This window comes from Corylus avellana, chromosome ca4 (genome assembly GCF_901000735.1).
Source record: "Corylus avellana chromosome ca4, CavTom2PMs-1.0".
Taxonomy (NCBI): domain Eukaryota; kingdom Viridiplantae; phylum Streptophyta; class Magnoliopsida; order Fagales; family Betulaceae; genus Corylus; species Corylus avellana.
This window is the reverse complement of record NC_081544.1, coordinates 8,015,967-8,043,894: the sequence shown is the minus strand read 5'-3', so window position 1 is coordinate 8,043,894 and position 27,928 is coordinate 8,015,967. Positions and strand designations below refer to the sequence as shown.

Sequence of the window (27,928 nt, the reverse complement as noted above, 5' to 3'; positions counted from 1 at the left end):
CAAGTGCAGTCCTCTGGTTCTTTAAATTTTAAAATATATTTTATTTCCTTCTATTCCTTTTTTCAATAATTGACAAACACTTTCTCTATGTGAAAAAAAAAAAAAAAAAACTAGAGAAATTGTTTAAAATTTTCACTCATTTTGACATTACCTCTGAAGTTTAGTTTGGCCAATCTTAGGAGTGGTTTTCAAACCACTCCAATTTTATTTTATTTTATTTTTTCATTTTACTTTTTACAATTTCATTAAAATATCCAAACATATTTTCATATATTTGATTCCTCAATATTCACAATTTTAAAAACAAAAAAAAAAATACAAAAAAAATCCCACACTTATCAAGCCTAACTCTACACAAAACTCGCTGAAAGGCTGAAAATACAATATTCAAAAAAAGACCGTGTACTTGTTTTCTTTTTTCCCGAGCTGTGCCTGTACATTTTGCCAGAGGACCGGGCTGGGAAGGAGAAAAAAAATAAAAAATTAATTTTAATATTCATTTTAAAATTAATTTCAATATTTTTATTTTTTTTTATGATTTTTAATTATTTTTTAAACAAAAAAATCACAATAAATAAATTTTTTATTTTTTTATACAAAATATTATTATTTTTTATAATCAAATTTCTATGGTTTCGATTCACTTTTTTAAGTTTACTCCTTTGCACTTAATTAATCACAGATTCGCATTTAATTAATTAATTAATTTCCGACACCAAACTTGTTTTCTCTTACATGTGTTCGCTCTATTTTGTACACTCTCTTTCTTCTCTTTTAAGAAAAAACCATTGGTGGCTTTGTGCCTGGTTCTGTGTGAGATGTCAACATCACTCCAAACCACGACAACCTTGAAAGAGAGAAAAGCAAACAAATTATTCTTCTTCCTCTTCACCTCCACAGTGCTTATGCAAAGTAGGGTTTGTTTCAGATTTTTGGCTAAATTTGGCAAAATGCGGCTCTTTAATTATATGTACTCTTTTTTAGCAAAACCCATGTTTATTTTTCCTTTTTCCTCCATTTTACAGTCACAGAAATGCTTTATGATCAGTAGAACACTTGCAGAAGATCTGCAGAATCGAAAGATTTTTGTGTGTGAAGAGGTAGATTGAATTTTATCTTGTTTTTCTTTTTTCCTTCTTTTTTTGGGAGCAAGTGCAGTGTGATTCTTAAATTTTACAAGATCTTTTCTCTCTCGCTATAACTTTTTATTTTTTGTAGAAAACAACCGTGGACTGGTAAATTGGCTTGTTTGATGTAATGGGTCGGACAATTTTTCCCAGAAAATGATGAGAAAGAAAATTCCTGATCAGGAAGATCTACAGGACAAGGGCTGAGCTCTAATGGCTCTGTCTTTTCTCAAGGTTTCTCTCTCTCTCTCTCTCTCTCTCTCTCATGCATCTTTCTTCTTATAGAAACATGTTTTATATACTTATAACAAAATATGTCATTGTGTATGCATTTAGATCGTTTTATTCATGCATTCTCCAATGGTTTCATCAGTTTGTGTGTGAGAGAGAGATGGTACGGCCAGCTGCTAAAAAATAAAGAACCATTAAGCAACAAGCCTGATTGAAAGATAAGTACTATGACGCATCAAATAAAACAAGAAAAAGTACCCAAAAAAAAAAAAAAGTGTAACAATTAATCTAGGAAAAACTCTAATTACATTTGCCCTATTGCTGTAAAAACATAATTGGAGCTCACTCCATTTATCTATAAAGTCTAATTTCACATAATAAGAATCAATTTGAGCCTAATTTCACATAATAAGAATCAACCTGAGACCTCACACTGACGTGCAATTTTTAACTCACCCACCCGTTCAATGTGTGACTAACTTTCTAGAGTTCACAACTTGTTAAGCTTTTAAGAAAATTGGTATTTTAACATGATATCATAATCAAATGTTATGAGTTCGAACCGTGTCTTAATCATTGACTCTCCATTTTAATAAACATTACACGTGTTTGGCCTCTCTCCTATTGAAAGGGAGTTTGAGCCCACACGTAAGAGTGGGTGTTAAAGTATTGATTAAATAACTAAATATACATATTTCTATAAAGTTAAGCTTATAAAATAAGTGGTGATTGAACTCAACTTACAATTGCCTATTAGCTTATAATTATTATCTTTTTCCCCATGTCATAGACTTGCATTTACTTATTGTAAAACTTTAATTAGGTGTTTCAATTCTTGCTCTAATGCCTAGAGATCACTGTATTTTTGCATTTCCCCTTTGTTGACAGCATTGCTATAAAGAAGTCTTCATAAAATATATAGGGTATATTCAAACGAATGATGTGATGCAATAATTTAGGAACATATTCTGGAATTAAAATATTTGATTTAGAAGTGAAAAAAGCGTAATTTAGAAGACAAATCATTATCTTGAACCCACCGAACTGTGCCGTCTTATTGATATCCACAATTTATACGTATCCCATTATATTGTATTTTCTTGGCTAGGTTTGGTTTTGTTAATTCATTCTCCTTACCTGGTAAAATTAATCAACATGGTTGTATATACTGTTATTTGGCTAACAAATAACACCTTTAGACTCGTAATGTCAATGTGTGGAGAAAATTCAAAGTGCGTACAATCTATGAAGTAGTTGAGATTATCAATATTATTTTTGTTTGAGAAGAAAGAACATAATTATTCTACTCTACATGATAGACCAGTAAGAACAGAAGTAATACAACCACATTGAGAATTAGTCAAATAATATATGCAAAATAGAGAGAATTAGTAGGTTGGTTGTTTATAAATTTATTGTCTTGTTTGGGAGAGAATTTGTTTAATAGGCCTTAATATTTAGTTGTTCGTAATGAGCAAACAGACCCACAAGAAAACGAGCCCACAACAAAGAAACAATCACTCAAGCAACCGCTAGCACCAACAAAGGAGATTCAAACCACCCAAAGGGCTAGCATCAACAAGGCAAGAAATCAATCACTTTTCACTAGCATGTCATCCACAAACACCTCCATATTCCTCCAGATTTGATTTTTGAACATTCTGTTTATCAGTCTCTGGTACGTAGTCCCTGAATTTCTGAGCCCAAATGGCATGACTTTGAAGCAATACAATCCCTGATCAATTACAAACGAGGTCTTTTCCCAATCAATCTCGTACATATAGATTTAATTATACCTCGAGAATGTGTCCATAAATCTAAGGAGATCATGCCCTGCTGACTGCTGTTGAATCGACAAAAAAATCAATTTGAGAAAGCAGGAAACTATCTTTCAGACATGCCTTGTTCAAATCCGTAAAATCCACGCATATCCGCCATTTGCCATTGGGCTTCTTTACCAGTACTACATTTGGAAGCCAAACTGGATATGGGCTTCCTCAATAAATCCTGCTTGGAGCAACTCCTCCACTTTGTCCGCTATTACTTGATTTCATTCGGGAGCGAAACTTTCTTCTTTTCTGCTTCACAAGTCTTACTATTGGGTCAACATTAAGCTAGTGAACAATTACCGAGGGATCTATTCCCAACATATCCTCGTGAGGCCATGCAAACACATCTTTATATGCCTGGAGGAAGTTGATCAACTCCTCTCGAACTTCAGGGGTTAATTGAAAGCCTATTTTGACTTTTCTGTCATGTTCTCCATTCAGGACTTCTTTTAGTTCTTCGACTATTCCCCATTCTACAATTTTTATTGTTGTAGCTAATCTTCACGGATAAACTCTCCTTCCTGGTTGACTCTTTCATTGTGGTGTTATAACATCTTTAGGCTACCACTTGATCACTTTTCACTTCACCAACTACATTGTAACTTCATCTACAGGTGGTAAGTTGAGGTTATTGCTTGCAACTTGTTTAGGGAAGGTCGTCCCATTATGGCATTGTATGTCTATGGTCGATCTACTACCAGAAAATCAACCATTATAGTAGCTTAACTCAGGAGAGTCCTTGCTGTCACCGAGAGGGAGATTGCTCCTACCAACTGGACCCTTTCTCCTGCAAAGCCAACTAGGAGGGACTAGACTCTATCATTTATCTCCTATTTCAATTAAATATTTCATATGTTGAGCATCACCTATTAAAAGAAAGATTGAGCCTACATATGAGGTTTTATATATATATATATATATAAGTAATGTTGTATATATCAAAAAGCGTAGTGGGGCGTAACCCTAATACAAATGAAGTATACAAGAGAACACCTAATTAGGAGAAGAAAAGAGAACAAGAAAAAAAAAAAAAAAAAAAAAAACTAATGATAACAGAGTCAACAAGCAGCTGCATAAGTGAGAAGAGTAAAAAAGAAAAATGACGTAAGCTCCTCCAAGGTCCTCAAAGGATCTCGCATTTCTTTTCCTCTATAATCACCACATAAGGCCGAGGGGAACCATCTTCCACACAATAGCACTCCAAGGATGTCCTCCCTTCCACCAACAAGTAAACAAATTCATCACACTATTAGGCATAACCCAAGATAGCCCAAAATGACTGAAAATAGCATACCATAATGCACCGGCAATCTCATAGTGGAGGAAAAGATGATCGACGGATTCCCCATCCGATTTGCACAGCCAACATCTATTGACCACGATAAGGTGTCTCTTTCTAAGGTTGTCCAAGGTAAGACTCTTCTCTAGCTCTGTTGTCCAGATGAAAAAAGTCACTCTCGAAGGAAACTTGGTCTGCCAAATACTCTTCCAAGGGGAATGGGTAGCCTCTTTACAAACAAGGATATTATAGAAGGATCTAACATCAAATTTCCCTTTGCAAGATGGAACCCACCAAATCTTATCTTACCCCTCCCTTCTCATTCTATGGGAATACAACAATGTATAGAAGGAAGCTAGAACATCCACCTCTGAATTGTGGACCAATCAAATAAAACTAACATTTCACTGGAGGGAACCACTCAATAAATCCAAGTTATTAGCAATATGCGCATCTTTCACACTAGCTATATTTTATAAGCCTGGAAAAAATCCTTGAGAGTCGAATGTCCACACCACACATCATCCCAGAATCTAATCTTGGACTCATCTCCTCGATCAAATCTGGTGTGGCTAGAAAACAACCACCACCCCCTGCTAATATACTTCCAAAGCCCCACCCCATGTGGCCCAAATGTATCGATGGAGCGCCACCCACCCCACTCAAAACCATACTTGACGTCCAACACATTTCTCTACCAGGCTTTTCTCTTATGCACATATCGCCATAGCCACTTCTCTAACGGAGCTCGATTGGATCACTCTCAAGTTTTGAATCTCTAGTCCACCCTCGGAGATAGGAGAACAAACCTTGGGCTAATTGACCAGATGGTACTTAAACTCTTCGCTTATACCACCCCATAAAATATCACATTGAAGCTTCTTTATACAGTAGCGAGCATATGAAAGAAAGACAAGAAGTAAGTAGGTAGATAGGAAAGTGTACTCTTAATAAGAGTGACCCTACCATCCTTAGAAAGATACATCATTTTCCAACTAGTCAATTTGCGTGCATTCTTTTCCACAATGTCATCCCATATGGACTTAGCCTTGAAACAAGCCCCTAGAGTGAGGCCAAGATATTTCAACGGCAACTAGAATGTTCCACAACCGAAAAAACAAGCCAAATCACCCACATTATCCACTGTGCCTATCGGAACCAAGACTAACTTGGCCAAATTCACCTTTAGGCCAGAAACCGCATACAAGTAATGCTCCAATGGAATGGATTTGATTAGAGTTTGCCCCACTAAAGACCAAAGTATCATCTGCAAACAATAAATGAGAAATGTAAACCCGCTTAGACAGTCTAGCTCCCACTAAGAAGCCCGAGATGAAACCACTGTCAATGGTAGCAATGATCATTATGCTAAATGCCTCCATGACAATTACAAACAGAAAAGGAGACAGTAGATCACCCTGCCTCACCCCTTGAGAGCTGTTGAAGAAACCAGATAGAGTGTCGTTTATCAACATGGAGAAACGAACTAATGAAATGCAATGTGCTATCCAACAACACAATTTCTCCCAAAACCACATCACCTGAGTAAATACAGTAGAAACTTCTAATCGATACATACAACTATCCAAACATTTGTTGGCAATAAGCACTGAGTCCATAATTTGCCTTCCTTTGACAAAGGCTTTCTGAGGCTTCGAGATAACCCTATCCACAACCCTTCTCATCCTATTGGCAAGGACTTTAGCAATAATCTTGTAAATCCCACTTACAAGACTAATAGGATGGAAGTCCTTTAGATTAGAAGCCCCGGGCACCTTCGGAGTAAGAGATAAATCTGGCATTAAGGCTCTTTTCAAACTTATTATGAACATAGAAATCTAAAAATACCTCCATAATATCATGCTTAATCACTTCCCAACAATTTTGGAAGAAAGTATTGATTAAATGATTAAATTTACCTTTTTCTATTAGCTTAAGGTTTTGAAACAAATTGTGATTTAACATTATGAAACTATTAAAAAGTTCAAAGGAAATTTATTCTTGACTACAAAATTAGGGCTGATAACTTTTGACATGACTTACAAACTTGACACGAATCTAACATGAAATTAACGAATTAAAGTTGAAGGGTCTGACTCGTTTAATTAAATAGATTGGGTTTACTTGACCTATATTCTTATACATCTTTCTTGATATGACTTGAACCCAACATGCGATATATGAGTTTACAATATTTGACACAACTCACAAACTCAAGACGAATTAAACACAAAACTAACAAATTATAATTAAAAAATCTAACTGATCCATTTAATTAAATAAGTTAACTTATAGCCGATTCATGCAATGATATACTCATAAATCAACTCAAAATATGCCATGCAAACACTAATTACAAACTCTATACACAAAACAAAACTCACTGAAAGGCAGAAAATACAATAGTAAAAAAAAGATCGTGCACTTGTCTTCTCTTTTCCTAAGCACTAAGCGGTATGTCCTGTCTCCCAATTTATTTACATTCCATTAAACATATTTCTCTCTTTTTTTTTTTGTTTTTTTTTTCTTATGTATAAAATAAAAGTTTACACAAAGTAAGTCTAAACGGAAAGTGATGCAGGAGGAATTTTATAAAATTGTTATTTTAATTATGCATGTGTGTTTTAGTTTTCCTTTTTCAATAAGGATTGGGTTTTTCCTTTTCTATTAGGATTTTTTTTCCTTTTCCTATTAGGATTTGTTTTCCTTTTCCAATTAGGTTTGCTTTTCATTTTCCTTGTTAGTTTAGGAGGTGCCTAGCCTATATAAAGGCATCTAGTCTTTGTTGTTTTTCAATCCAGTTTATACTATCAATTAAATTTAAGTCTTTCAGAGTTATTTCTCTGTTTACTTATTTGGGGCACTTAGGGATTTTCTCTTCCCTACTTGTTATTTTCTCTCTTCCTGAATTCCCTTTTCTATCTTCAAATCTTAGTTTCTGCTGCTTTTATACGCTGTTAGAACAATCCTAGTTCTGCCCGGCGTCAGTTGGTATCAGAGCTTATCGTCTTCTTGGGATGAATTTTTTCATTAGTTTTTCATGACTAGTGGTCGTGGTCGACGTGGACAGGTTCCGAAGGAGGAAGTCCCTTACCATGAGCGCAGTATACAAGACGTGATGATTGAAGATTTGCAAAGGCAGGTTGCGGAGTTAACCCAGCGTCTAGCGGCGCAAAACTTGGAGATGTATTGCGATATTGACGGTCGCAATTCAAAATCCAATTTCGAGAACCCGTATCACAAACCTGTTCTATTTCGGGAACAACGTGTTCGGGATGAATGACATGGAGACTTAGACTTGAGAATTAAGTTTGTTGATGAAGAGTTTCAATATGAGGAAGATGTTGAAGATCCTTCTCAATGTTTCGTGGATTGGAATTCCCCACCAACTTATGATACATATGTCGACGATGAAGATCTTATTGAGGTGGAGGAAAATTTTATTTTCAATGAGGAAGAAATAGTTGATCCTTTTTGGGAGATTTATATGCCGCACAAATGGGAGAAGATAAATGAATACCGTGTGAAGATTGAATTATCTCAATATGATATGAAGAATTTTCAAACTACCATTCGCAGTCATGTTGTGATGGGTAGTAAATTGTTTCTCTTCCGATATCAAGTTGCATTGATGTTGAGAAGTACAGGATGGAAGGGATTAATTGGACATCCAAAAGATAGAGGAAAAGATGATTTGAACTCGAGGGCGAGTTCTTTCCAACCTGGAGAGACTGATGCAGGAGGAATTTTATAAAATTGTTATTTTAATTATGCATGTGTGTTTTAGTTTTCCTTTTTTAATAAGGATTGGGTTTTTCCTTTTCTATTAGGATTTGTTTTCCTTTTCCTATTAGGATTTGTTTTCCTTTTCCAATTAGGTTTGCTTTTCCTTTTCCTTGTTAGTTTAGGAGGTGCCTAGCCTATATAAAGGCATCTAGTCTTTGTTGTTTTTCAATCCAGTTTATACTATCAATTAAATTTAAGTCTTTCAGAGTTATTTCTCTGTTTGCTTATTTGGAGCACTTAGGGATTTTCTCTTCCCTACTTGTTATTTTCTCTCTTCCTGAATTCCCTTTTCTATCAATCCTAGTTCTGCCCGGCGTCAGAAAGATTTGGGGTTGATATGACGGGCACGAGGGTACAAACACGTCATAATGGCTATTTGCACGGAAATCAAAACTCACCATATAAAATAAAATAAAATAAATAATAACAAATAAAAACCAGCCAATTCAATTATCTGTTGAATTAATTAATTTCCTTTACTTTCAGACACTAAACTAGTTTTCTCTTACTTCTGTTGGCTCTGTTTTGTACACTCTCTTTCTTCTCTTTTAAGAAATAACGATTGGTGGCTTTTTGTGCCTGGTTCTGTGTGAGATGTCAACATCGCTCCAAACCACGAAAACCTTGAAAGAAAGAAAAGCAAAACAAATTCTGGTCCATCCTTGTCGCCACTCCTTGCTTGGATTGGTATGCTTCATTCTTCTTCTTCTTCTTCTTCACCTCCACAGTGCTTGTGCAAAGTAGCGTTTGTTTCAGATTCCTGGCAAAATGCTGCTCTTAAGTTATATATACCTTGTTTTTTTAATAGCAAAAAACCCATATTTTTCCTTTTTCTCTTCTCCCTCCTCTCTCTCTCTCTCTCTCTCTACATTTTCAATTTACAGAAATACTTTATGATCAGTAGAACACTTGCAGAATTGAAAGGATTTTGTGTCAAGAGGTAGATTGAATTTTATCTTCTTTTGTTTTTTTTTTCCTTTTTTTTTTTTGGGAGCAAGTACAGTGTGGTTCTTTAATTTTACAAAATCTTTTCTCTCTCTCTCTCTCTCACTCCAATTTGTTTTTAGAAAACAACTGAGGACTGATAAATTGGTTTGTTTGATGTAAAGGGTCGGACATTTTTTCCCAGAAAATGATGAGAAAGAAAGTTCCTGATCAAGAAGATCTACAGGACAAGGGCTGAGCTGTAATAGCTCTCTGTCTTTTCTGCTAATGGAAAGCTCCACCACTACGACAGCTCAAGGTTTCTCTCTCTTTCTCTCTCTCTCTTATGCATCTTTCTAATAGAAATTGGTTATATACTTATAACAAAATATATCATTGTGTATGTACTTAGATCGTTTTATTCAGATCCTGCTACATACCATTTTGTGTGTGAGAGAGAGATGGTACAGCCAGCTGCTCAAAATAAAGAACCATTAAGCAACAAGACTGAACATACTAGACTGATTCAAAGATATGTACTATGACGCATCAAATAAAGAAGAAAAAGTACAAAAAAAAAGTGTAACAATTAATCTAGGAAAAACGCTAATTACCTTTGCTCTTTATGCTTGAAAAAAAACACAATTGGAGCTCCCTAAACTTACTTATAAAGTCTAATTTCTATAATAAAGATCCAATGTGAGACCCACTCATTTGATGTGACTAACTTTCTAGAGTCACAACTAACAATTGCCAATGTTCAAGTATTGATTAATGGTTGATTTTACATCTTTCTATCAACTTGAACTTTTAGGACAAGTGGTGATTTGATATGGTATCAACGCCATAGGTCCTAAGTTTGAACCTAACTCTGTTAATTCACCCCTAATTTAAATTAAATATTCAATGTGTTAGGTCTCGTTGGGTCTCACCTCTTTTTTTTTTGGACATGTCCATAGGAGGGAGGATGGAGGATTCGAACTAGTGACTTCCGCTTTATGAGGCATAGTCCCCAGTCGATTGAGCTACTTCTTGGGGACACCTCTTAAAAGAGAATTTGAGCCTGCACGTGAGGGGAGTGTGAAAATTCTAAAACGACTCCAAACGACACCTATTCAAATGTCTAGGTGATTCACAAATATTAAGCGGAATAAGATCTGACCTAACAATCAATAATCAACCAAATACAGATATGTAATGAAAATCAAGAACACAGATATTTGGTTACGAAGAGGAAACCATTTAGAGAACTCTATAAATGTAAAACCTCTCCGGGGCAGCCAAACCCAGGAAATCAATCCACTATAAGAAGAATAAGGAATACAAGAAGAATTACAAAACCTTTGCAATTTACTCTTCCTTGTACACGACAAGCGACCCACTTGACTTCTACCTCAGTAGCCCTTTCCAGAACATCTGGCACAATTCTTCTATAAGATTTCCTTTCACCGGAACTCCGATTGGCTTCACGTATTTAATCCCTTCTCAAATAAGCTAGAACAATATCTCTCTCTAAGCTCTCTGATTTTGCTCTCCAAAATACGTAGTTGTAAATGGCAAACTCACGTAGCTTAAATAGACAAATAAACCTAATAAATCAGTCATGTCCGGACCCTGCAAATCTGAGGTCCGGACATGCCTCATAAAATGAACTTTCGGAAAATGGGGTCCGGACCCTGCTTCTGGCGGTCCGGACCCTTCCTTCAAAACCTTGTTTCTGGTTGCTGGAAATGGGGTCCGGACCTTGCTTCTGGGGGTCCGGACCTGCCTTCTAGAATCTGCTTCCTGGACATATTGAGGTGCTCATTTTCAACAACGTACATGCAAACTGAATGTGCCAAATCCTAACCTAACAAACTCCCCCTTTTGGCCATTCGGGGACAAAAATAATTTGTACATGAAAATGACACATCAGAAAATCAACTCCCCCTTTTTGTCTCGGAAGGACAAAGGAGGCACACAAAAAAAAATGAAATATAACAAAGAAAAACAACCCATTAAACCTTTAAATAAGTAGACTAAAAAAAATATTCTGCCTAAAAGAAGAACAAAACAAAACAGATGAGAAGATCATTCTTGCCAAAAACTGTCCTTGATATACTTCACATCTTTCTCCAAAGTAGTTAGGCGGGTGGTTATAGCTTCGATGCTTTGGCCTTGAGTCGTCAGGCGGTTGTTGATAGCTTCAATGCTTTGGCCTTGGGCTTTAAGTAAGTCAATGATTTTATTTAATTGACTTTGTGTATCTGATGATTCCAAGGAAGACGCAGCTGGAGGATCTTGAATGATTTGAGAAACATGAGCAGCTGAAGCATGAAGCCTAAGTTGGGCATTTGACTTCATCATTGTTGCTTTGCCAAAATAACCTTCAGGAGATTCCATATGTTCATTTGCAGCAATTTTTGGCAAAGTAGCGTGCAGAATCTTTGTGATGAGACCGCCATAAGGTAATGCAATGGAGTGATCGTCATGGAGCTCAATCATAGTCAACACCATATGAGTGCATAAACAAAACTCTACACGGGTAATTATACCATAAATCATCATTGCTCGTTCTATAGTCACGTGACTATTTCGAGAGATTGGCCAAATATTTTGCAGCACAATCCGTGTTAGCAGCCTCTCTGGAGCCCGTACATAACCAATCGGAATTTTGTTCTTGTTTTCGTCCCATACAAGCTTTTGACTCGGATTAAGAACCGCCATGATCTCCGCTTTAGTTGGTTGTGGCTCAGTCTCCAAAAATGGAAGCGGCTTCTCATTTGTCAAAGGAATCCCAGTAACTTCACTTATCAACTCAGGAGTGACATTGAGAGTTTTCCCTGAGACCTTGGTCTTGAATGACGGAGAATCAACCAAGTCAATGTCTTCGATGTTGTAGTAGAATTCCCGAACTAATCGAGTGTATACATTAACAGGAACGAACACAGAGGTCCATTGATTGGCCTGGAATATTTCATGAATGAATCGAAACGGTTCCACTTGAAGATCATTTTGCTCTACTCCACGCTCGATCACAATGTTGCGTGTCAAAAGCTTGTCTTGTAAGATTGATTTTTCTTCTCGAGTGTGCTTCCTCCTTGGTGTGGATTCCGAATTTTGATACACCATTTTCTGCATTCTCACCCCAAAGAAAGAAGTAAATGATAAAAGAATATCACAAATCACTAGAAGAAATTAGATTGAAAAAAAATTTTATAGGAAACATGTGATTCGAAAAATGAGATAGATGTACCAGAAACAAATAATAAATGTTGAACACAACAAAAATAATTTTATTTCACAAGGAAAAGCGAAGATAGATGCAAACATATGTCATGTAGACATTCAATCAAACAGGTGATAGGCATTAAGGTATTGAATATAACATGATGAAAAGAATTCATGAAAACCGAAAATACCTTGCCTAGGAACATCCCAACCAATATCTAAAACCCATTGACAGTGAAATATAACAATGTAATTGAAAAATTGTTGCATAGTTGAAAACCGGAATCTTTGAGACATGTTATCAAACACATTGTATGCAAAAAAAATGTAGGCATGGAAAACACATGTTAAGATTAAAAACCATTCCTAAATACATCAAAGTGCATGTAGTTTGCAACAATCATATGAGATAGAAAGAATAATCAATGTGAATCAATAACGCAAACAATTCGGAATTTCAAAATTAAACCCAAACAGTCACATTCGAGAAGTTTATTTGAACACAAAATTGAAAAGAAGAAGGAAAGAAAAAACATACCTGTGATGATTGAATGTGGATACTGGACTATGAAACAGAGAAGTCAGAGATAAAAAGAAAGAAACAAATAAAATCGAAACAAAAAAAAATTTGTATGAAGTTAATCGGACGAGAGAGAGAGAGAGAGAGAGAGAAGTATGATATGAAACACACTGCAGGTTATATAAAATAACCAATGCCGTGTCTGGACAGGAAATTTCCTTGTCCGGACCGCATCCAAAAAAAATTCATAATAAATGCTTTTTATTTTTTTATTATTATTATTTTTTAATTTGAAAAGGAAAACAGAAATTGTATAGATAATCAATAAACCATGCATGTCCTCATAAATATCTTAACAATCTGGAGTGATCAACAAATTACACTTACATCTTAAATGTACCATATACATGACACAACCTTGTTCTGTGAATGCAGTCAAGTAGGCAATAATCAGAAATCTCATGTGATGGTGTAGTGTGTGAAAACTCCCATTAAATAAGATTGCATCAGTGGAAAGGAAATCTAGGCAGACACTTTGTAAATGAAAGACAAACAGTCTGATTCAAGCCACAGTAAAACCTTATAATGTTAGGACCTAGATTCCCTCATCCGATACACTCCCCCTGAGACTAATCATTCGCTTTTACAATGTCCTTTAGTAATCATCTATTTCCGTAATGATTTGATCACCGATTCTTTCTTTAGGGACAGACAGAAGCAAAACTAAGTCATTTGAGCTTATTTTAAGCCCTTTTTTTTTTTTTTTTTTTTTTTGGAAAATGTTGGAATTTTTTAGGAGCTAGGTTCAACTAACGAGTTGGTCAAGTGGATAGAACTGACACTACCTATCTTCCAAGCAAAATGTTTGCTCCAAATTCCCAAACACATAACAAAAATCTAAACCTAATGGGGGCAAAAAGTGCACAATTTCGAACATGAGAAAAACTGACTCTTACTCCTTTAACAGTCTTCGAAAAAAAAACAAGGTATATCAGAAACATATGGAGCAATAGATGTAAATTGCAGAAATATTGACCCCACTCATATGTAAAATATTCATTTGAGCACAAGACATGAGAAACTGAGTATCCAACAATTAAAACAATCTAAAAGAATAAAAAAATAATCAAAGAAAATAAAAACAAAGCAAACAAAAATTAAAAAAAATGCCCTAGAACAGCTATAGACTCATATCAATATGCTCAATTTCTAGGCATGGTCTATGTGCCCACCTAATCTAGGTGAGTCCATTACCACTCCCCCTCAATGGGTGAATGGTATTAATCTTCTTGACCCAAACTTTCTTCACATCAGGGACAACTGTGTGACTCTTATCCAAGACATCTAACCGTGTTACTACGTCTCTCATCATGTTGAATAATTTCTCATAACTATTTCTAGAATGGAAATATTCTCTTTTAGGCTCATTACTGTTAAGCTGAAAACACTTAGGACGAATATGTCCAATCTTACCACAGTTATGACACGTAGGAATAAACCTTTGAGAAGGTTGGTTCCTTAACATGTGCATACTTCTCGACTTAGAACTAGACATATAGGAATCAGTTAGAGTTCCCTTACCTTTTCCACCTTTGGAAATTTGAGGAGAAATTACCTTCTTTTCAGCCAAGCTATCTTCTTTGTTCACTGGTTTCACAAACATCATCTTTGAAGAAGAAGCAACATTAGTAGATAAAATAGCAGATTTATCAAAACCCAATCCAGTTCTATCAAACGAATGTTTCTGATTATGTAGCATTTGATTTAGCTTTTCACTAGAGAATTTTGTTAAATGATTCTTTGATTCATTCAGTTCATTCTCTAAGGATTTCACTTTGGCAATTAGCATTTGATTTTCAGACATCAAAGTATTATGAGTAGCAAGAGAATCAGTTAAGGTGACAGAAAGTTGATCATTTTCAAGATTAACCTCATTGAGTTTCTTCAATTGCTGCTTATTCAGCTTTTTCAGTTTAGTGTATTCCACAAAGAGATTATTATAAGCATTTTGCAAATCATCTTCTTCTTCCGAATCATTATAGGACACACCTTGTTTGTCTTGAGAATTACACTCACTATTCTCATGCTCACTCTCATAACTAACTCCAAGTGCTAAGTAATTAACTCCCTGTTCAGCATCGTCCTTGTCTGACTCATCACTTTGAGTCACATTAAATGCCTTGCCATTTGACTTTCTCAAGTTAGCACAGTCAACACGAATATGCCCATGTCCTCCACATTCGTGACACTTGATACCTCTAGGTGACTTTCCTTTCTCAACATTCTCATTTCTAGATTTCTCAGAAAATTGTGAATTGTTATTTCTAAAATTTCCTTTCTTGGCTCTAAAGAATTTCCTAAACTTCTTAGCAAACATAGCAATTTCTTCCTCATTTCCAGAATCCTCATCAGATGAACCACAAGAGTCAACCTTAACATTTTTTGCCTTAAGAGCAATATTTTTGGTGTTCTTGTGTTTAGGAAGAATTAGCTCAAAGGTTTGAAGGGAACCTACAAGTTCTTCTACTCTCATAGTATCTAAGTCCTTGCTCTGTTGTATAGCAGCAATTTGGGGAATAAACCTCTCAGGCAAAGATCTTAAGATTTTTTTCACCACTTTAGCATCATCCATTTTCTTTCCCAAATTAATGGTAGAGTTTCTAATGGCACTAAGCTTTGAATAAAATTCATCAAAAGTTTCATCTTCCTGCATTCTAATCTCCTCAAACTGAGAAACCAACATTTGAATTTTTGAAGTTCTAACAACCTTAGTTCCTTCATGTGTGATTTCTAAAGTTTCCCAGGCTTCCTTAGCTATTTCACATCTAGAAATTCTAGAAAATTCCTCATTTGAAACAGAGATGTAAATAGCATTTATAGCTTTGTCATTCGCAGTAGCATTATTCTTTTCCTCCGTTGTCCATTCAGCAATTGCTTTGTCTGGACGTGTCCATCCAGATTCAACAATATGCCAAACATTAATGGATTTAAAATAAGCTCTCATACGAATTTTCCAAAGCGTATAATTTGTTCCGTCAAAGACGGGAAGAGAATTAGGAGCAACCGTAAGAGACATTTGATATGGAGTCTCGGATCACACTCAGGAAATAAATCCTTCACAGAGTGAACCCGCTCTGATACCAATTGAAAATTCTAAAACGACTCCAAACGACACCTATTCAAATGTCTAGGTGATTCACAAATATTAAGCGGAATAAGATCTGAACCTAACAATCAATAATCAACCAAATACAGATATGTAATGAAAATCAAGAACACAGATATTTGGTTACGAAGAGGAAACCATTTAGAGAACTCTCTAAATGTAAAACCTCTCCGGGGCAGCCAAACCCAGGAAATCAATCCACTATAAGAAGAATAAGGAATACAAGAAGAATTACAAAACCTTTGCAATTTACTCTTCCTTGTACACGACAAGCGACCCACTTGACTTCTACCACAGTAGCCCTTTCCAGAACATCTGGCACAATTCTTCTATAAGATTTCCTTTCACCGGAACTCCGATTGGCTTCACGTATTTAATCCCTTCTCAAATAAGCTAGAACAATATCTCTCTCTAAGCTCTCTGATTTTGCTCTCCAAAATACGTAGTTGTAAATGGCAAACTCACGTAGCTTAAATAGACAAATAAACCTAACAAATCAGTCATGTCCGGACCCTGCAAATCTGAGGTCCGGACATGCCTCATAAAATGAACTTTCGGAAAATGGGGTCCGGACCTTGCTTCTGGCGGTCCGGACCCTTCCTTCAAAACCTTGTTTCTGGTTGCTGGAAATGGGGTCCGGACCTTGCTTCTGGGGGTCCGGACCTGCCTTCTAGAATCTGCTTCCTGGACATATTGAGGTGCTCATTTTCAACAACGTACATGCAAACCGAATGTGCCAAATCCTAACCTAACAGAGTATTTAACTATTAATTAAATGATTAAATTTACTTCTTCTTATCAGCTTAAACTTGTAAGATAAGTGGTGATTTAACAGTCTATTATCTTATAATTTTTATTTTTTCCCCATGTCATAACTTGCATTTACTTATTGTAAAATCAATACTTGCTCTCATGCCTACCTAGAGATCTCTGTATTTTTGCATTTCTCCTCTGTTGACAGCATTACTATAAGGATGTCTTCATAAAATATATAGGGTATATTCAAAAGAATGATGTGATGCAGTAATTTAGGTACATATTCTGGGATTAAAATATTTGATTGAGAAGTGAAAAAAAAAAACGTAAGTTAGAAGACAAATCCTTATCTTGAACCCACCAAACTGTGTCGTCTTATTGATATTCTCAATTTATACCTATCCCAGTATATTGTAATTAGCTTCTTGGTTAGGTTTGGTTTTGTTAATTCCTTCTCCTATGTCTTATAGTCAAATTTACCTGGTAAAATTAATCAACATGGTTGTACTGTTATTTGACTAACAAATAACACCTTAATTTAGACTTGCATTGTGAATGTGTGGAGAAAATTCAAAGTGTGTGCAATCTATGAAGTAGTTGAGATTATTAATATTATTTTTGTTTGAGAAGAAATAACAGAATTATTCTACTCTACATGCTAAACCATCAAGAACAGAAGTAAAAGAACTACATTGAGAATTACTCCAATAATACATGCAAAATAGAGAGAATTAGTAAGTTCGTTGTTTATAAATTTATTGTCTTGTTTGGGATAGAATTTATTTAATGGTCCTGAATATTTCGTTGTTTGTAATGAACAAACGAATCCACAACAAAAAACACTCAATAAAGAAACAATACTCAAGCAACGGCTAGCATCAACAATCTTAAGGCATGAAATCAATTACCCAACGGCTATCTATAACATCTCAAGAAGAAAATTAGAAATTCATCTAAATCAATTATGTCTTCTCTTTCCATTTTGTAACCAAAACCAACTTTTATAAACAAAGGAAACTTCCTTGTGTGGCATGCTCAAATTGAACTCTACCTTCAAGGGCATGATCTCTATGGCTTTGTTGGCACTAACACCACACCATATCTAAACACCTCCACTGTCAGCGATGGCTCCCTCACCATTGCCTCAAACCTAGACACTCTCCGATAGTCTCGACAGCATCAATTGATCCTTAGCATGCTCATATCCTCCATTTCTAAGGAAAATATTGAAGAAACTCAACTCTAAGGCTTCTTATTGATAAAAACTGAATAATAATGATAAGCTACATTCTGAAGGCTATAAGCATGTACTTCTAGCCCCAAACTCTTAACCCTAGTGGAAAAAGGAGATTAAGTCGGTTTTGACTTCTACGCTGGCCGTTCGGACGGAACACACCTCAGTTTGGACGGCCACTAAATAACTGAAATTAAAGTACGTACAACTGGCCATTCAAATGGAACAAACCTCCGTTCGGATAGTCCTAAAATAAAACTTTAAACTAAGTATGAAACTAAAAGATAAACATAGGCGTTTGAATGGCTATCGAACGAACGCCTCGGGTTTTAGTATGGGACTTCCGGAGGAGTGGCTTGTCCGGATGGCCTTCGTTCAAACGGCTATCGAACAGACGCCTCGGGTTTTAGTATGGGACTTCCGGAGGAGTGGCATGTCCGGACGGCCTTTGAACGGGGCATCAAATAGATGCCTCTAGAATTACTATGGAGAGTTTCCGAAAGAGGCCCGTTCGGACGGGCTATCGAACAGTGGCCCCTACGACTGCTTTGACAACCCTTCTGCACATGTTTGTGCTCTCGTCTTGACCCTCTGGGGTCTCTAAATGCTTACATCTGCTCGAGTCTTCCTCATGAAGTCCCAAGCTCTCCGATCTACATCATCCTCCCTATGTTGGAGAGAATTCGTACTCGAATTTGTATCCTCTTCCGAAGAGTCACATGTGAACAGAATGAGGTGCTTGACATTAAAGACATCAAATGTCTTAATGTGGCTACGAAGCTTCAACCGATAGGCATTCGGATTAATTTTTTCAACAATCTCTACCGGACCAATCTTGCGGGCAGCCAGCTTGTTGTACTCACCGACAGGGAACCTCTTTAGTCAAGACAGCCCACGCAAAATCCTCCTCAAATTCTAGAGCACATCGCTTCTTGTCCTCATCCGCCTTATACTTCGCCGTTGACTCTTGTAAATTATGGATGATCAACTAGTGGCCTTCGTGTATCTAGGCAATCAAGTCCTCGGCTTTAACATGTATTCTCTTCAAGTCAGGAATAGGTGCCAAATCCAACGGAGCACTAGTATTACTCCCATAAATGATGGTGAATTGGCTAAGGCCAGTACTCCGGTTAGTTGATCGGCTAAAGGCGAACTCGGCTTAGTATAGCTTTTGATCCCATGACTTAAGATACCCCCCCACCAAGCTCCGAAGTAAGGCCCCCAATGAACTATTGACGACCTGCATTTGTCCGTCCTTTTGTGGGTGGTAGGTGCTGTTGAAGTTGAGTCTTGTGTGAGACAATTGCCACAAACACCGCCAAAATTGAATAAGGAATTGCATGTCACGGTCAGAGACTATGGACAACAGCAATCCTTGGAGTCAGTATTGGAGGTCTTTTTGCATGCAATGAAATGAACCATCTTAGAGAATCTATCAACTACTACAAAGATGGAATCATTACTTTTTTGGGTCCTTGGTAAGCCCAACACGAAGTCCATGCTAACATTAGTCCATGGCCCTTCCGGAATAGGAAGTGGCATATACAATCTGGCATTAGTAGCCATCCCCTTGAATACTTGACATATCTGGCAGCTCCTCATACACTTCTCCACCTCCTTCCTCATACTCGCCAATAGAACTGTTCCGCCACTAGTTGGATCGTCTTATCCCATCCCATGTGACTTTCCTTGTGACGCTTGTAGATAATCTTCAACCGTAAACTGCCTTCGAGAATGCATAGTTGAGTGCTCTTGAAGACGAACCCATTATGCAGACCAAAGTCTCCCCTCACTCCAGAAGTCACATCACTAGCAATAAGACCAAAGAAGGGGTCAATTAATAGACAATGAATCTTTTAAGAGCTCAAAACCCAAGTACCTTCGTGTTCATCTTGGTCAAGAGTGTGGTCTTCCGGCTGAGGGCGTCAGCCACCTTGTTCAAAGCCCTTATTTGTGTTTGAAGGCGAATGAGAATTGTTGCACGTATGCAGCCCACTTGGCATGCCGAGATGAAAGCTGATCTTGACTATTCAGATACTTCAATGCTTCATGGTCTGAGTACAAGATAAAGTCATTGTAGGCGAGGTACGATCTCCAATGCTTCAAAGACTGCAACAATGCATAAATTTTCACATCATAGGTGCTATAGTTGAGCCTTGAACCACTCAAATTTTCACTGAAGTGTGCCACTGGATTTCCTCATTGACTTAGTACCGCTCCAGTGCCTACCTTAGGCGTGTCACAATGCAACTCAAAAGGCAAGTTGAAGTCGGGAAGGACAAGCAATGAGGCCGTGGTCAGCTTGAGTTTGATCAACTCAAAGGCGATAGTGGCTGCGTCACTCCATGAGAACTTTCTTGCCTTCACACACTCCGTAATTGGCGCCACGATAGTGCTGAAATCATGAATAAAGCACCTGCAGAATGACACCAATCAATGGAAGCTTCGTACCTCATATAGAGTAGTGGGAATTGGCCATTGTCTGACAGCCTCCACTTTCGACTCATCCACCGCCAACCCATCCTTTGACACCACCTAACCAAGAAAGAGAATAGAGTCTGTCATGAAGGAACACTTGGCCGATGCAGCAAAGAACTTCTGCTTGCGCAACACAAGGAGTACTTCCCGCACATGTCGAAGGTGTACCTCATTGTCGGAGCTGTAGATGAGGATGTCGTCGAAATAGACTACTACAAACTTCCCGATGAAAGGGTGAAAAACCTGGTTCATCACCCTCACTAGTAGTAAAGCCTACAACCATTCACCATGTTCTCTCACTTGCCATGTTATTAGGCTGACCCATCCATCAGATTGATATTCATAATGCATTCTTGCATGGATGCCTCTCCGAAGATGTGTACATGACCTAGCTTCACGGCTTCATCCATCCTTAGTTTCTTCATCATGTATGCAAGTTACACAAGACACTATATGGTTTAAAACAAGCCCCATGTGCTTGGTACTGGAACTTAGTGATCACCTATTGGAGCTTGGATTTTTTGGCTCATGCTTTGACTCTTCCTTGCTCATTTGTTGCACAAATCAACACACTACCTATGTGACACCAAATAAAATCAGGATTGTTCTGATAGCGTAGGACAATAAGCAAAAGCTATAGATCGAAGACTATAAAGAGAACACAGGAAGAGAGAAAATAACGGCTAGGGATGATAAATGACTTAGTCACACACAAGAGAGAGAGAGAGAGAGAGAGAGAGAGAGAGAATAAGTCTTAAAGACTTCAATTTTATTGATACTCCTAAATTTAATTAAGAAATAACACAAAGCATATAAGCTAAGTTTTGAGTGCTCTCTAAGCAAAACACTTGCGAAAAAAGAAAGAAAAAAAAGGAAAAATACAAAAATAACCCTGAAACATGGAGACAAAGCAAAATACTTGTAGACAAAGAAAAAAATAGAATTATAAAAATAATCTCAAAAACTTATGCCTGATTCTTGCCATTCTTGTGCAATCTTCTTTGTCAAGATATTATTCCCCACCCATTTTCAAGCTACTGGGGCAACTCAAATCCACTATCTTCTATGGTCTGCTACTTTGTCGATCTCCATCTCAGACCCTTCAAGTATACTTTGATGTCAACTCGGCCGGCTACCAAGATGACCAAAAATCAACAGCGCTATCTGAATCTTTATTGGCCCCAATCTCATATCTCGATTCTCATACAAAAAACAAACAATAGCCTGCTTTAGTAGTGAATTTGATTATGGCACCCTTGTTATTGTTACTTAACTCATCTGCCTTCAACCCATACTTCGAGATCTCGGCATTTTTCTCCCTCCTCCTCCCACCTTATGCTATGACGATATCGGTGCCACGTATTTGATAGCAAATATATTCTTCCATGCACATACCAAGCACATAGAAATAAACTTTCATTTTGTTTGTGACAAGGTTGCCTCCAAAACCTTGGTCATACAATTCATTTCCAACAAAAATAATCTGGTTGACATCTTCACTAAACCGGATGTGTCTTCTCATTTCTTTCTCATGCGTACCAAGCTCAATGTCATCTGCCACTTGTCTTGTTTGTGGGGATCACTCAAGCAACGGCTAGAACCAACAAAAGAAACTCAACGGCTAGCACATCTTGACCTAAGTCAATTATGTATTCTCTTACCATTTTGTAATCACAACCAACTTGTATAAATTAACTGTAAATCAATAACATTAGTGTGCAACAAAATAAGTTGAAATCCGTGGTTCTATAGTTGGATACATATACAGTCTCCTAAAGCAAAAAAGAAAAAGAAAAAAAATTGATCTCCTTCACAATCTGCGTAAGTTTGTTTAGTGCTTCTAGTGTTTTTTTTTTTTTTTTTCAATATCTTCTGCATCACCACTGTAGGGAAGATCCTACTTTAATTGAATGGCATCATCACTATATCTAAAGAAAAAGAAAAACCTTTTTGCTCTATTTTATCTCCAGCACACTCAATTACACTGGAATCCAAGCTGCATTCGTCACCCACATTAAAGGAAGATTCTTCACGCACTTCAAATATTGGACAAAACAATTACTAACACTTTAATTCGTAGAATTAGGGTGTGTATAGAATTTACAACTAAAGTCTGGTTCTAACAGTTTCTACCTTTTTTATTTTGTCAATGCAAATGATCCATGAGAGAGAGTGCAGTATCATCAATTATTGAGGCTTTCATGGGTGGTACTGTAGGAGATTGTGGAAAACAAGTAATCCAGTATTTGGCTTCCCCCCTTTTTCTGCTTTTTCTTTCATTTGCTCTAGGGTTAGCTCTAGAAATAGATGATTGTTGGAGTAGAAATTAACCTAACTCTGTATAAGTTACAATTCTGGTGACTTTTCCCAGTAATTCCTAAGTTTATTATATACGTTGAATCAATAATAGTGGTCAAATAATTAAAATCAATTTGGTTCGAGCACCATATTTGTTTAGATTCCATGATAACTTCATGCAACTAGCAGGATGTTCCAACCTATGCATCTAAACACTTTATAAAGCCTCGGACCCCATGCAATTGATATGTAGATAACCTACTGGAGTGACAGTCATATGGCTAATATTTACAATTCTTCTCTACCAAAGAGATAAATATATCTTCTCATGCTTTTGTTTTGTCTATGCCCTTCTAGTAGCATGATCATTGGTTGCAAAGATAATGCACATGAAATTTACAAAGTTACTCCAATATTTGATTAATGTAAAGCCCACTCTTATGCAGGAAGACTTTGGTTGATTACTGAAATTCTTTCTTCCATGCAAGTGTTCAAGGCTTCCCTTTTTATTCTTACCAAAGGAGTTATTAGTCAAGTAGATTGAGTAGATCGAGTAGATCCTCAAGTCTTTTTTATGGAAAGGAGGTTGAGATTAATTGCCTTCCCAAGAAAGAGGGTGGTCTGGATGCTAAAAACATGAAGTTGTAGAATAAATTGAAAATGTTGAAACATTTGTGGCTTTGCTCCAATAGTGGTAGCTCTATCCGGTCCAGTTGGGTTAATTCAAATCTTCTCAGAAATAAAAGTTTCTAGAAAGTCATGCTACTAGGGAATTGTTCTTGGTCTTGGAGAAAGATTTTGGATCTAAAATGCATTATTTGGGATAAGGTGTATTGGTTGATGGCCTCTAGTTGAATCTTCTTGCATTTACGCAGGCACAGGAGAGTTTGCGGGACCATGGCCTTGAGGTGTTTGTGTTTGTTGAATCTTTTTGTCTTTGTTGAGTTTCTTTAATAAACTCTTATTTATTTGTAAATAAACTACCAAGCTAAGCGGAGTGGAAATATGCAAGTTTTTGTTTTTTTTTTTTAAAAAAAAATTGCGTTTTAGATGTTAGTCTTTTTCTAGTTTGAGGCAAATCTCTTCATTGCGACACGTGGCGTTTTAAATGTTAGTCTTTTAGTGAGACACTTAAAACGTAAGGGTTTTATTTGTAATGCATTGAATTGTCTAAATGAAGAAAGCAAATGCATTTCAAATTCTCTCTTTTCATCTTCTTTTGCTTTATGTTTATATCTCAATGTGAGACAATTTAAACGTATAGGTTTTATTTGTAATATATTTAATTGTCATAATGAAGAAAACAAAAGGTTCACAAATTCTCTCTCTCTCTATTTTTCTTTTTATCTTCTCTTGCTTTCTCTTTATATTATTTGAAATTCATTTAATTGATATCTTAATGAAGAAAATAAAAGGTTCTCTTTATTTAATTTTCTTTTTATCTTCTCTTGCTTTATGTTTATTTCTCAATGTGAGACAATTAAAATGTATGGGTTTTATTTGTAATATATTTAACTGTCTTAATGAAGAAAACAAAAGCTTTACAAATTCTCTCTCTCCCTCTCTCTCTCTCTCTCTTTCTTTATTTTTCTTTTTATCTTCTCTTGCTTTCTCTTTATATCTCAATGTGAGACAATTAAAATGTAGGAGTTTTATTTGGAATGCATTTAACTGATATCTTAATGGAAAAAAAAAAAAGGTTCCTAAATTCTCTCTTTCTCTCTGTTTATTTTTCTCTTTTCTTCTCTTGCTTTCTATTTATATCTCAATGTTCTTTTGTAAATTTTACACTCAATTCAAGAAAAAGACTAGAGGGAGGGAGAGTGAGAGTTTCCAATAGTTGTTTCTCAATGAAAAATTATACTACATTTCTTTTATTTCTTTTCTTTTCTTTTTTTTTTTTTTTGCTAGTACATTTATTTTCCATTATATTAGTATTGTCATTTTATATGTTTATTTTCGGTGCATATGTTCTTCCATTTTTGTTTTCGTCCCCTATATTTTTCTTTTTCTATTTTTTCTGCTTTTTACTTTCTATTTATATCAATCAATTCCGGAAAAAGACGAGAGAGAGAGAGAGAATTTTTATTCTTTTTTTCTCAATGAAAAATTATACTACTGTTATTTTCTTTCTTTATTTTTTTTTCCTATAACAGTTCTTTTCAATATTCCAATCGTTGTTTCTCAATGAAAAATTATTTACAGTTTTTTTTTTCTTTGTTTTTTGGTTTTGCTTTGCTAGAATAGTTATTTTCAATTATATTAATATTTTCATATTTTTATTTTTTTTTTTTTTATCTTTATTTCCGGTGCTTATGTTCTTCCATTTTTTGTTTTTGACCCTTATTTTTTTTTCTAATTTATATATTATTTTTTATTCAAATGATTACTTTTATTTTGTAAATTTTACATTGAATTCAAGAAATATTAATAGTGAGAGAGTTTTTTTTCGTAGAAACTCAATTTTTCCAATATATTTCACTTTCAATTTTCTAATTGTAGATTTTTTTTCTTTTTTTGTCTTTGTTTTCCTATATGTCTTAAAATTAGTTTCTTTTACTTTTATATATGTGCATGAAGGATGGTCGAAAAAAAATATATTTATTTTTCATTATATTAGTATTGTCATTTTATTTTATTTTTTTATCTTTATTTTCATGCTTATGTTCTTCCATTTTTTTTTTGTCCCTTATATTTTTTTTTTTCTTCTTTTACTTTCTATTTATATCAATCAATTCTGGAAAAAGACAAGAGAGAGATTCTATGAGAGTTTTTATTTGTTGTTTCTCAATGAAAAATTATACTACCGTTATTTTCTTTCTTTATATATATATATTTTTTCCTATAATAGTTCTTTTCAATTTTCCAATCATTGTTTCTCAATGAAAAATTATATGACTTTTTTTTTTTTTTCTAGAATAGTTATTTTCAATTATATTAATATTTTCGTTATTTTTCGTTTTTTTTATCTTTATTTCTGGTGCTTATGTTCTTCCATTTTTTTTTTACCGTTATTTTTTTTTCTAATTTATATATTATTTTTTATTCAAATGATTACTTTTCTTTTGTAAATTTTACATTGAATTCAGGAAATAATAGTGAGAGAGTTTATTTTCGTAGAAACTCAATTCTTCCAATATATTTCACACTCAATTTTCCGATCATAGATTTTTTTTGTCTTTGTTTTCCTATGTCTTAAAATTAGTTTCATTTACTTTTATATAAATTGAAGGATGGTTAAAAAAAAAAAAAAATCTATTGGACAAAACCTTTTCTAATATTTGTGGATTTCATTGGAATTGAGAAAAATATATATATATATAAAAAAAAAAAACGAGTTATTTTTTATTATATTAGTATTTTTCATTTGTTTACATTATTTTTTTGTCCTTAATTTCTATTCTAATTTATATATTATTTTTCATTCAAATTTTATTAATTTTATTTAATACAAGTTAAAAAAATTCTTTTGTAAATTTAATTGACTTTTGTTATTCATTTTTGTTTTGGGGTGTTCCAATATTTTTGCCACTGTTTTTTATCTCTTTCTTTTTTAAAAGAAAAATTAAACTACCGACATTCTTTTGTTTACAAAATTAGTAAACATAATTGTAATCATATATCAATATGCTCATTTATTTTAAAATGCTTCTTTATTTTTGTCAGTGGTATCATTGTTAGAATATAATGAACTTTCAGGAGTTGAACTTTCTCCTCACAAACAATTTTTTTGAGAAGTGGTATCATTGTTGGAATATAATGATTAATCAATCATTTTCTATAATTGATTAATCTAGGTTTTTATTTTGAATTTGTTTTTTTCATTATATTTCATTTTAAAGTACATATATGCGAACAAATATTTAACACGTTTCAATTTATAAGAATTAAAATTTTTAAATTTTTAAATTTATTGGATATGTGGGTTTATTCTATTAAGTAAAACTATGGTTTAAAATGATCTTATTACCATTTGTCATTTTTGGTAGCTAATTTGTTAATTAAGAGAAGAAAATAAAATTTGTTGTTGATAATCTTTTAAAGACTTTTTGACATAATTACATATTAAAAAAAAAAAAAACCCGGCGCGTAACGCATGCTCTAAGCTAGTACTTTTTATTGCCAAAGCTCCAAAGTTTAGACAACCCCTCTGTTTCGCCACAACAGGAAAAATGTTTCCTTCAACTTGTTCACTCTGTTTCATTCTCCATCTCTCTCTCAACTATTGGTGGCTTTTGTAGGCTTTGGGGCTCTCTGCCGTTTAAGAAGGCTTTGGGGCTCTCTCCTCTGCGATGCTGAAATAGTGATCTTCTCTGCTCTTTGAGGGCACCAGTACCACCTCAAGGTTCATTCTCCAATGTGTGTATGATCAGAGATGGACGTCCAAATGAATGATGCATTGACACCATTTCTTTAAGTTTTTCTTCATAATGAGTATGGATGTCCAAATTAATGATGAGTTGCTCTTATTTACTTATAATCTTATAATGAAAAAAAGTCACTATTTATAGAGAGGTGGACAGAATACAAAATGCTATAAGAGATAAAATATAATTTGATTTGATTACAATCCTAGAACATAAAATCAAATCTTGTAATATCTTCACATGGGATAATGTAGTGGATCTATTCTATATAAAGAAGGGTCAGTCTAAGGGCGAATCTCCCCAAAATTTTTACAAATTTGCTTAAAATATACCAATTTTATAAAATTGTCCTTTCAAAATAATATTTTTGTCACCCCAAAATAATATTTATATCCCATTTTAATTCTTGTTTTTTTAGTTCCCACAAAATATTATATATGTATATATATATATATATATATATGTCTCCTTTTAATTATTTTTTCTAGTTTACCCTCTCTTTCAACATAAAAAAACGTAAAATACCCTATTCATTTTGTTTCCCTTCATATTCTAGTTCGCTTATAACCAGAAGCTCAATTTGGTTTGGGACTATGATTGAATATATAAAAGAAAAAGTTAAATGGTTTAGATTCTTTGAATGGCTTTTAACCAACAATCAGTTACCATTATTTGGCTCGACTCTTAACATTGTTGTTATTTGGAGCTTCAGGGAATTGTTAG

General features: G+C 35.0%; 1 protein-coding gene and 1 long non-coding RNA gene across 2 annotated transcripts; one reads left to right on the top strand and one right to left on the bottom strand.

Moving 5' to 3' along the window:
• Positions 1-862: 862 nt before the first annotated feature.
• On the top strand, positions 863-23,821 carry LOC132180007 (uncharacterized). Its single transcript, XR_009440007.1, has 4 exons — positions 863-1,100; positions 1,219-1,361; positions 9,362-9,495; positions 23,285-23,821. It is a non-coding gene; the product is annotated as an uncharacterized LOC132180007 (long non-coding RNA).
• LOC132177110 (uncharacterized) lies at positions 11,247-12,981 on the bottom strand. The gene is made up of 2 exons (XM_059589329.1): positions 12,925-12,981; positions 11,247-12,290 (listed from the first exon to the last, which is right to left on the bottom strand). Exon 2 carries the CDS (start codon positions 12,285-12,287, stop codon positions 11,247-11,249), a length of 1,041 nt encoding a protein of 346 aa, XP_059445312.1. The 5' UTR covers positions 12,288-12,290; positions 12,925-12,981.
• Positions 23,822-27,928: the final 4,107 nt, after the last annotated feature.

Excerpts from the sequence above, each read along its gene's own strand:
- LOC132177110 (XM_059589329.1), bottom strand. The coding sequence starts at position 12,287 with ATGGTGTATCAAAATTCGGAATCCACACCAAGGAGGAAGCACACTCGA.